We start from the raw sequence: 11604 nt of genomic DNA, 5'->3' as shown, positions 1-11604 counted from the left end.
TATTAATGACCTTCCACCATCTTCTAATGCAATCAACAAGTCTTACAATGTGGTTTAATTGGTTGAATTTAGGCACTTAAATATTGAAATCATGAGATTCTTAGGATATTAAATTAAGTACTTGTTACCAGGTTGTGCAGCTTCGCAGGGACAACCATTGTGGTGTAACATTAACAGCACCAGCCTGAGGTTTGGGAGAGCCAAGTTCTAGTTTCAAGAGAGATATGAAATGCACAGAGTGACCTTGGGTTAGTCAACTCTGTCTCAGCCTGACCTCCCTCCCTGAGTTGTTGCTGTGACAATAAAGTGGGGAACATGGGAACTGTGTACACTGCCCTAAACTATTTCGAGGAAGAGAAGGATGTAAAGGCATCTAAAAGCACATAAGCATCAGAAGAAACTTCAATCACAAAGTGCTTTTAGGAACTTTTCTCTGATACCTAAGAAATCACACTCACCCACTGCACCATTCCCATTCTCCACACCTAAACAGTTTCATACCAATTATGCTTTCAAACTGTATCAGTTTTTCATTTTCAGAAATCCATACCCACTATTTACAGTGTGGAAGAGAGCCTGGGACAAGCCAAAGGTTTTCCTGGCCCAGCATTATGCCAACAACAGTAGCCATGTTTCTCTCAGAAGGGTGAAAAAGGAGTGTGATGGCAACAGTCTTATAGTCTGATTCTACCACATGACAAAAGAATGTATTCTTGCTACTAAATAGGGGGAAAAGAAAGTCTGGGAATAATGCACAGGTACACACCCAACTTCCCAATCCAAATTAATTTTGTACTCCAAATTGTGTTCTTGACAGAGGTTGTGAACTCCCAGAATTCCCCCACACAGCATGTCTAATGATGACATTGGTTAGGGGATTCTGAGGGTTGTAGTTTAAAAACTTCTCCAAACTCTAGTTTGTGGCAGCATGCTATGGGAATTGTTGTTACATACCCAACTCGTTCAGCTCCTGGCACTCAACTTGGCCATAAGAAAAGTGAGTATTTGGAGTGACAAGCTACTGTTCTCTTTGGGTTCCCCCTGCCCCCAAATCACCTAGAATTACATTATTTCTCTTAACTCATGGAGTTTGATGAACTGGGGCAGCAGAAGGCAGGGAAATTCAGCTGAGCTTGTTATAAGATAGGAGAAAATTCCTTCCAGATGTAACTGACATCATTTAAAGGATTGAACTCCTGAAAGTGCCATTTTCTCACTGCCTCCCTCCTTGCTATCCCTGCATTTTGTCCAACACAGTCTAAACTATTGCTCAAAAAAGCAAGGGAAAGGAAGAATTATTTGTTATCTTCCAATTCCAAAAAGGGACCCTCTTCACTTTGCTGAGGTTGACAAGACTGCCGTAATTTATTTCCTGTTGTACGCAAGATCTCAGCTACAGACACCACAGCGTCAACCATGGGATGGAGGATATCCCTGGTGCGCTGGAGCTCTGACTCGATCATGTTGAGCTCCTTAATCCGGATCTCTCTCTCAAGCTGGTTGTCCCTGGACCTTGCCTCTCGATCCAACTGAGCCTCCCTAGCCCGGGATTCACGATCAAGCTGTGCTTCCCGGGTCCGGGCCTCCCGGTCTAGAAGCATTTCCCTCAGCATTGCCTCACGAAACTCCCCAGCGCTGACTTCGCCTCTTTCATGAAGAGCCTCCATGGTCTCCCAGGTCCTCCTGTAGTCTGTCATGATCTCGTGCATCATTTCTTCATGAGACCGCCGCTTCCTCTCCCGCATGGATGCCATTCTCTCTGCTGTTGTCAGGGGACGCCCTAGAGGAGTCTCCCGCCTACCTCGACCTGCAAAAGGAAACCAAAATCTAGTTAGGCACAATTGGTTCAGAGAATGAGATGTGCTCAAGTCACCTAGTGCATTTCCATAGCCGAACAAAGATTTGAACCTTGATATCCCAGTGTCCTAGCCCAACAATCAAACCAATACATCAACCTGGCCCTCAAGACTATATCTTGACTATATCATACCAATCACAATAATAAGAATAGTAATTAATGTCTCCAGTAATATGGGAACAGCACAGTAAGTATAGCTTTTTATTTCTGTCACATAAATGGCCTGTCATATTAATCAATATATGAAGTAAATACATGAAACCTACAGCTGTGAATACCATATGCAGAGTTAGGAACATATGCTTTTTTTGGACCACAGTATCCAGAACCACCAGCCGGAATGGTCCAAAAGGTAACTTTTGCAAGCTCTAATGAAGTGTGGAGATTTTACTCCTACATATCAAGTGGTTTTATAAATCCCTACAACTCTGGAGGTTCGTCTTTATACAGTCCTTCAAATGAATCTGGCATCCTTTAAGCTCTGTTACATACACTGCTAGCCATACTCATGGATTCTTTATCCATAGATTCAACTATCCATAATTTGAAAATATTCAAAAAGATATAGATTCCAAAAAGCAATCTTCAATTTTCCCATTTTGTATAAGACACACCATTTTATTATGGCACTGTATTTAATAGGACTTGACCATCCATAGATTTTAGTATCCATGGAGGTCCTGGGACCAAAACCCAGCAGATACCAAGGGCCCACTGTAGTTCTCCCATGTACTGTTTCTGTCATATTTTTATTTTTAATTGACCAAGCAATGTGATCCCCTGCTGGTCCTAGAGCATCCCTGCTCTTGGTTTAAATTTCCCTTTGACTTTTTGGTTCTTATTGAAGAGGTCTCTTGTTCTTCCTTTTTTGTTGTCATGTTGTATTTTTCTGCATTGATTATTATAGTAGTTCCCCTTATCCCTGCACAGAAGTCATTGAACGTTTGCATTCAGGGTTGTGACTCTATTTCTGACACCTTTTGCTTGTGTTTTTGACTGCTTGAAGAGTTTCAGCCATCATCTATTGAGGCTTCTTTTTCTTTTGGCTACAGAAAGTATCTTTCTGCATTCCTAATACTATCTCTGGCTTCAGTCAGATTTCTTCTAGTTCCCAATCAATTAAGCTTAATAGTGCAAATATATTTTTCACATTATCTTTGAATTCTGTGGGGATGTCCTTCAGGTTGTATTTTGGCATGATGGCTGGCTTAGTGTTCTTCTTTAGCTTTACTCTAATTTTTTGCTGTTGGTGGTTTATGGTCTGTGTACAATCTGCTTCTTATTTTGTATTTGCAAAGAGAATGAAGTTTCTCCTTCTTCTGCTTCTAATTATGACTTCTATATTGGCCATCATGCAATGTCCATATATATAGTCACTTCTTGGTTTTCTTGAAGAATGTGTTTGTGATGAATATACTGTTGGCCTCGCAAAATTCAATCCACTGGTCTCCTGCATCATCTCTTGAACCTAGGAGAAATTTCCTACAAACTTTATGTTCTGTTTTCTATTTTTGGGTCCCAGTCACTTATTATTAATAAGAAGTTCTGTTTTGGTATGTGATCAAGTTCCTCTTGAACTTCAGCAAAGAATATTTCAATTTCAACTACTGCTGTAGTTGATTATTGCTGTAATCCACTTGGATTACTCACGATTAAGCGGAATAATAATAATAATAATAATAATAAACTATAGGTCACCGTGTGTGTGTGTGTGTGTGTGTGTGTGTGTGTCAAGGTTTGGGGGCCAAAATTGTAGATTTTGATATGGCCCATGGGTAAGTCAAGAACTTATGGAATTGAAAGAACTAAGCAAAGGAAAATGATGCCAATGAACGTAGATAATTCTGGCAGACGTAACTGTTTCTGTTCACCTAAAAGCGGGATGGATGAGGATGGAGCTATAGTAAATTGTGGCTGTGCAGTGTGTCAGGAAGGCAACCAGGCACTGACGGGGCTAAGAAAATGCACTCATTTCAAAAAGGATGAAAAGGCAAAGTAAAGTAAATGATGACCATGTTAGGAGTGATTATAGCCTTTAATGTGATAACTTTGCCTAATTTTAACACAGAGAGGCTCAGAAACATACATAAATATCTTATTCAGATCCTTCAAAGCCTGATTTTTCTTAGCACTTCTTTGAGGGGAAATGCCACAGAGATGCTATTGCTGCCATTTTTCTGCCCAGGTAAAAAGGTCAGAAGCATTGCTGTGGTGGAGAGAGTAGGGAGTGCTTCACCTATGTGCTCACTGGGACAGACTACACTCTCACAGTTCACCACTCTACTCAGAGAAGGGGATGGTTCCTTTTTTGATAAAGGTTAATGTACAGTAGTTATATTGGCCTGTGGCTAGCTTGACCCAGATTTTTTGGGGTCAGTTTTTGACTAAAATCTCTAGACTTATACATGAGTATTTACAGTGACAGATGGCATATCAACAGAGCTCCTTCAGTCTACAGAGACAGAATCTACTTTAGTTCTAACTAAAGTCTACCAACATATATGGAAACCAAAACATTGGCCCACAAATTGGAAAATCTTAATATACATCCCAATCCCCAAAGGGACACCAAGAATTGCATTATCCAACCAATGGTTTCATTAATTTCCCATGTAAGCAAAGTGATGTTCAAAATCCTACAACAGACTTTTACCATATGTGGAGTGAGAAATGTCAAATGTCCAATTTGACTTCAGGAAGGAACAAACAAAACAAACAGCTTCATTGATATACCACTTCATACTGAACTAACAGTGACTAAGCAGTTTACAACTGTAAGCTAATTGCCCCCAACAATCTGGGTACTGTGAAGTCGAAGGCTTTCATGGCCTGCATCCATAGTTTTTTGTGGGTTTTTCAGGCTACGTGGCCATGTTCTAGAAGAGTTTCTTCCTGGGTACTCATTTTAGTGACCTTGGAAGGATGCAAGCCTGAGTCAAGCTTGAGCCCTTTTGAACTTGCAACCTTATGTTTTTGAGTGAGTGGCTGAAGTACAGGCATTTAACCACTGTGCCACCGGGGAAGGTTCAAAAGGAAATCAATTTGTACGTTATAGACTACAGCAAAGCCTCTGATTATATGTATCGCAGAAAGCTATGTATCTCTGTAAAAGAAATGGGAGTACCACAACATTTGATTGTCCTGGTGTTAACCTGTACTCCATACAAGAGGTTGCTGTTAGGACAGAAAATGTAGAGATTGAATGGTTTCCAATTGGCAAGAGATGAGGAAAGGCTACATTTTATCATCCTGTTTAACCTTTATGTCAAACATATCATATGTAAATCAGGATTAAACTCAGAGGAAGGAGGCATGAAAATTGGAGGAAGGAACATCAACAATTTAAGACATGCAGATGACGCCATACTATTAGCAGAAGATAGCAAAGACCTGGAAAAATTACTGAAGAAAGTCAATCAAGAAAGTGCAAAGGTAGGTTTACAGCTGAACATGAAGAATACAAAAATAATGACCATAGAGACGATTTCCATAACTTCAAAATAGAACTAGTTCAATATTTTTCATACCTTGGCTCAGTCATTAATCAGAGTGGAGACTGAAGTCAAGAAATCAAAAGAAGACTAGGACTTGGAAGGGCAGTGATGAAAGAACTAGACAAGATCCTAAAGTGTAAAGATAAATCACTGAATACTGAAGTCAGGAAGTCCATACAATGATATTTTCCATTACTATGTACAGCTGTGAAAGCTGGACAGTCAAGAGAGCTGCTAGGAATAAAATCAACTCATTTGAAATGTAGTGCCGGAGAAGAGTTCTGCTGTAAAGACAAATAAATGAGTCCTAGAGCCGGGGCATCACTAGGGGCTACGTGGAGAGTGGACCATACTGGGTGACACCCAGAGGGGAGTGAATATACAGTGGGAGGAGGAATACACCCAGTGAGACTGGTGCAGCTACTGGGCAAGCAAGAAAAGGCATAGTCTCCCTTTCTTGCTCACCCAGCAACCTCACCAGAGTGAGGCCTCAATACCAGCCCCCCAGCAGCTATCAGGCAAGGTGGCATGCTGCCAGCCAACCAGGGGACAGACAAATGAGGCAGTGAATGGACAGAAGACCAAGACAGTCTGCCACCCCCCCCCCCACAGCCTTTTCTGGACACTTGAACCAGGTGACACCAACCACAGTGACACCACTGCATAGAACAAATCAAGCCTGAGCTTTCTCTAGAAGCCAAGATGACTAAACAGAAGTTGGCATACTTTGGCAACATCATGAGAGGACATGACTCACTAGAAAAGTCAATAATGCTTGGTAAGGTAGAAAGCAAAGAGGAAGACCGCATTCCAGGTGAATAGACTTGACCAAGGAAGCCATGGCTCTGAGCCTACAAGACCGGAGCAGGGCTGTTGATGACAGAGTGACTTGGAGGTCTCTCATTCATAGAGTCTCCAAATGTCAAAGTCAACTTGAAGGCAGTTAACAGCAAACAACTCTGGAAGGAAATGTGTTGCAGGAAAACTTAGAAATTTAAATGTAAATTCTTTGCCAGTGAATTAAACTGAATTATAAATCAGTTGTTTAGTATGGTGCATGTACAGCACTCCTCTTCTCTTTTCATGTCCTGCATCTCTCTCTCTCTCCCACATCCTTTCCCTTCTTTTGGCCACTTTACTCCATCTTCTTTGCCCTTCCAGGTCCCCCCTCCTCTCATTTCCCTGCCAGCCTGCCAATGTATCCAACAGCCCAATCAAGTCATTCGGGTGGAGCCAAATGTGTGGGGAATAAATGCCGATTGGCTGCTGGAATAAAAATCTGTGCTGTGTAGCCTTCCCATTTCTCACTAAAAGCCACCCTCCTTCCCACTATTGGACTAAAATTGGTTGGAGCCAGACATAAAGCACAGTATGGCTCTCCTGGCAAACTGAGATGACATGCAAAGAATCCAATTTTACCCAGGTTCCTGTTTTGAAAACTATTTCAAGTCTACAACTTTCTGCCAAGCCACATCTAAGGTGGACCTCTAAAGTGGCGAAAATTCAGATCAACAGATCCCAATATGCTCCAAGAGCCAGGCTGGATTTGCACACACGCTACGCAAGCTATATTCCAAGGCTTTGGATTATGAGGGATCTCAACATTTAAAGAAGAAGAAATTATTGAACCTTCTATTTTAATGGTCTCTTTAATTTTTCTGTCTTAACTTCTACCTTGATCCTTAGAATGATGCATTTTTGGGGTAACCCTATAGGGCCTGCAGAAATTTGACAGTTTAGATTGAGTCTCAGAATGATTTACTGCATATACTCACGTATACGTCTAGAAATTTAGGTCAAAAAAGTGACCTCCAAAAACTGACTCGACTTATCCACGGGTCAATGTAAGTACTGTATCTCAACTCTTATTAAAAAGAAGGAACCATCCCCTGGTGAAAAGCAAGAGTATAATCTGTCTTGGAAGCACTGACCCCTCTCTACTCTCTCATCCACTCAACCTTAAGAATGAGCACAAAGAGTTATGTCTGCTGGGATTTTGTAAGTTCTTTGACATTGTTTTGCTTTGCTTCATCCTTTAGATCCTTTGCTTTATGCCCCTGAATTTTACCCTTGACTTATCCATGGGTCATTGCAAAATCCATAATTTCAGCCCCAAAGCTTGCCCTTGACTTATACATGAGGTCAACTTATAGTTGAGTATATACAGTTTCCTTGACCTGTGGCAGAACCAGTATCTACCATTCTTGACACCTCAAAAGATCTACGCATTCCTACAACTGGTTCAGCCCATAATGAAGGAAACTTCAAACAGCTGAGAGAGTGCACCCTCCAAAAGTCATTGCGGTTAACAAGGACACATGCTCACCAGTCACAACATGATGTCCATCTTCGCTGGGGCCAGCCATCGGTTGTCTGCGTAAAGGCACAGCTTTTTCTTCTGAGCACTCGTCTCCTATTGTGGTTTCGATCACATCTGGGTCTGAGGCCGCCAGCTCTCGCGAGAGCCCCATATTCGGTTCTGTTTCCGTGTCCGTGTCTGCGTCCATGCTCGAGAGAGTGTTGGGCGGCGTCATTTGGTTGCCCTCTTCCTCAGAGCCTTGGGCCTCCACATCTTCGGCGTCTTCGGTTTTCACCACAACGCGCATGGAGCCATCCACGCCGGCCAGGCTTCGGTTTGTGACGCTGTCCATCTCGCCCCCGAACATCTGGTCAAGCTCTCGGAAGTAGCGGCAGGAAACGGGCTCGGCGCCGGCACACACCTGGGCATCCTTGGCCCGGCGATAACTCCGTTTCAGGTCCCGGGCTCTGTTCCGACACTGCGAGGCATTGCGCTCGTGGCCTCGGGCCACCATTTGTGCTGAGAGGTCCTCGTAGATGTCGCTGTTGGGCGGTCGGTTTTCGATCCACCTCAGGATCAGAAGCTCGCCCCAGAGAGCCAGGAAATCGCGGGTTTCCATCTCAGACCACACTGGCGCACGGGGCTGCAAGCGCTGGCGTGGGGTGTGTGGCATGGCGGCTTTGTGGCAGCTCAGCCCCAAAGGTCAGCCACCTCCAGGTGCTTAAGAAGGGCCTCCACAGTGCCCAGACTTTCCTGGGAGGCCACCTTGAAGGAGAGAGCATAGAGAAGGGATGCACCAGAAGAAAGCCAAGATGGACCCCTTTTGTGCACCAGGCAGCGTTCACATGAACAGTGGTTAGTCAGGAGTAGAGTCCTGGAGGGAGGGGTCTGGCTCCTTGGAAAGGTCCCTTGCAGACACCTGGGCTGGCCAATCCTCCCCTCCAGCGTCACAACTCCCAAGCCTTTGACTGGCTCCCTTGGAGGAAGCAGGGAAGCACCAGCCCAGCGCACCAATTGGCAAGAGGAGGAGGCAGAGAGCAGGAGGAGGAGGAGGAGGCTGCGGGCATTGCAAAGCCATGGACCCACCCTGCGCTTTTTGCAAGGCAGCTCAGCCTCGGATGCTTCCCAGCCAGCCCTCCAGGAGCAGCAGCAGCAGCAGCAGCCCCAGGATGCCAACTGCAGGCTCCAGAGGGACAGGGCTCAACCTCCCCAGCCCCAGGGGCATCCTGGCTTCATCCCCTGCCTCATGGCATTGGGGACCTCCTGCCTGGGGGGGCATGGCCCCACTCCTCCCCTCTCCTCTCTTTCCAACCTGCCCCACCTTTGCTCCAACTTGGGGGCTTGGAGGGAGCTAGGGCTGGGGAAAAGGATACCCACCGCTGTCATGTTTAATCCAGAAGTGACCTTGGAAAGAGGCTGCTTGGCATTATTATTGCCCAGGCAAGTCGCCCTAAATTCTCCTTGCAGCCAGGGGTTCCTGCTGCTGCTGCTGCTGCTGCGAATGGAGGACAAGGAATAGGATGCATCCGAAGGCCTTTCTTTCCTGGGTTCTTTCATATATATATATATATATATATATATATATATATATATATATTGCGCTCCGTTTAAGAAAGACCACCGCATCTTGCTTTTATATATGTATGTGTGTGTGCTTATATAATATAATAATGTGTTTGTGTGTGTGATCTCCCCTTCAGGGGATACACACACACACACACAAAATATCTCTCCTGAAGGGGAAAATACACTCACACACACATATATATATGCAAAATTACACACACACACACACTCTACTATATTATATATGTAAAATGTAATATATATATATATATATATATATATATATATATATATCCCCCCTTTCACGGGAGATTACACACACACACACATTATTATATTATATTAGTAAAATATGTAATTATTTCACTGGAAGGGTGTGTTCCGTTTTTGCACTCCCAATTGCTATCTGTCTGTCTGTCTGTCTGTCTATCTTTATATGGCTACATGAGCTAGCCATGGAAATATTATTAATGACCTCACTAACTCCTCTATGCCCTTCCAGTAATTCTGTTTAAGTAGCAAAGGAGTCTTATTAGCTGTGTGTATGTGCCTTCAAACCTGGGGGATGACCTTTTTCTTCCCTTTCTTATGGAAACTCGATCTGCTGCGATAGTGCTATTTCACATGGTTTTGGCCCTTGAAATTATTCTGGCCTTTTTTAGCTGGATGGTTTACAAATGTTTTTCGTGTTCATAGCCTGTTATTGTAGTTTATAAGTCTGTTTTTAAATGTTTTTTTTATTAATGTACTTTTAACTTGCTTTTATCCATTGTACATTGCTTTGGGGGCCCTGGCGAGGTGAGAGGCAATACATTAATTTCATTAAATATTTTGGAAATATTGAACATCAGAGTCTATCTGAATATATTTTCTTTGGTTCCAACCAGCTTTGGACCTATTAATATGGAGAAAGTGGTGTATGTATCAAACATATATAGTAAAGCCATTGCTTGCTGTCAGGTACTAGTGTTCAGTATGAGCCAGGAAAACACAAAAGCATTTTCACACATGATATATAACACTGGTTACTTGAAAGTTCAGGCTGAGTCTCCCATATCTGAAATGCTTGGGATCAGAGGTGTTTGGGATTTTTTAAGGATTTAGAATGCCTATATTCCCATATACATGATTCAGTATCTTGGAGAAGGGACCCAAGTAGTCTACACACAACATTAATTTATGTTTCATATACACTTTATGCATATAGCCTGAAGGTAATTTTATACAATTTCGTGCATGAAACAAAGTTTTGCGCTGTAGATGAAGCAAGTATAAGTATCTGATAAAATTTGTTATGGAAAACAAAAGTGCCATTAATTCTTTAAAAATCATATGTGGGACAAAGCCATGATCCAGAACACACTGCAGAAATAATCCAATTTGAGGCCGCTTTAACTTTGTCTGGCTCAAGGCTATGGAATTCTGGGAGCTGGAGTTTGTTGTGGGCCCAGAGCGGAGCAGTTAAACCGGTGCCAAACCAGCTTATTTCTCTAGTGGATGCAGCCTTTACTCTGGAGGCCTGGGTTCGAATTCCAGCTCAGCCATGGAAACCTACTGGATGACCTTGGGTGGGTGACATACTCTCAGCCCCAGAAAACCTTATGGCTTTAGTGTTGCCAGGTTGGAAACAACTTGAAGGCACCCAACAATAAAGAAGACCTCAGGTCTTATGGTTTTATTGGGGCAGAGAAGAGCATGAGTAATACAAGCTTGGAAAGAAGACAACTGATGTGTTCCTACAGTATATGATTGTTATTGAATTTTGCCTTTATCTTGATTTGTGTGTGCAAGGACTAGTGTGGTGTAGTGGTTTGAGTGTTGGACTGTGACTCTGGAGTCCAGGGTTTGATTCCCAGCTCAGCCATGGAAACCCTTGGGCAAGTCACACTCTCTCAGCCTCAGATGGCCATGGCAAACCCACTCTAAGGAAACTTGCTAACAAAACCCCATAAGTCAAGAAACGACTTGAAGGCACACAACAACAACGTGTGTGTGTGTGTGTCACGCACAACTGAACGCCACCCTGTTTCTGGTATTTTTGTCCCCCTCAGAAACCAGAGAGCAGCCATTGTGGGCAAAGTAAGAGCAAATGGCTTCAGTCGGCGGGTGCGCGCATGCGCCAAAGACCCCGCGTATGCTCAGTCGCCTCAAGATATGACTATCTGAAGAAGAGGGCAAATGTCTTCATCTGGCGGGTGTGCGCATGCGTCGGAAACTCCCGCGCATGTTCAGTCGCCTCAAGGGATGGCTTCTCTGCCTTAGAGACCATCGAGAGGTATCTAGTGTGGGCAAAGTAAGGGCAGGTGGCTTCTTTCAGCAGGTGTACGCATGCGTTTCAGACTGCGCGCATGCTCAGTCGCCTCAAAGGGTGGCTTTCTGAAGAGGAG

The 11604-nt window shown here is 43.6% G+C and overlaps 1 protein-coding gene across 1 annotated transcript; it reads right to left on the bottom strand.

Annotated features, from left to right (window-relative positions):
- Positions 1-555: 555 nt before the first annotated feature.
- LOC149321182 (uncharacterized) lies at positions 556-8457 on the bottom strand. Its single transcript, XM_089517051.1, has 2 exons — positions 7679-8457; positions 556-1807 (listed from the first exon to the last, which is right to left on the bottom strand). Exons 1-2 carry the CDS (start codon positions 8322-8324, stop codon positions 1296-1298), a joined length of 1158 nt encoding a protein of 385 aa, XP_089373177.1. The 5' UTR covers positions 8325-8457; the 3' UTR covers positions 556-1295.
- Positions 8458-11604: the final 3147 nt, after the last annotated feature.

Source organism: Sceloporus occidentalis, unplaced genomic scaffold (genome assembly GCF_023333645.1).
Source record: "Sceloporus occidentalis isolate IW3139 unplaced genomic scaffold, rSceOcc1.0.p SCAF_1, whole genome shotgun sequence".
Lineage (NCBI taxonomy): Eukaryota > Metazoa > Chordata > Lepidosauria > Squamata > Phrynosomatidae > Sceloporus > Sceloporus occidentalis.
Note: the sequence above shows the minus strand (reverse complement) of the source record. Positions and strands in the feature narration are given on the sequence as shown.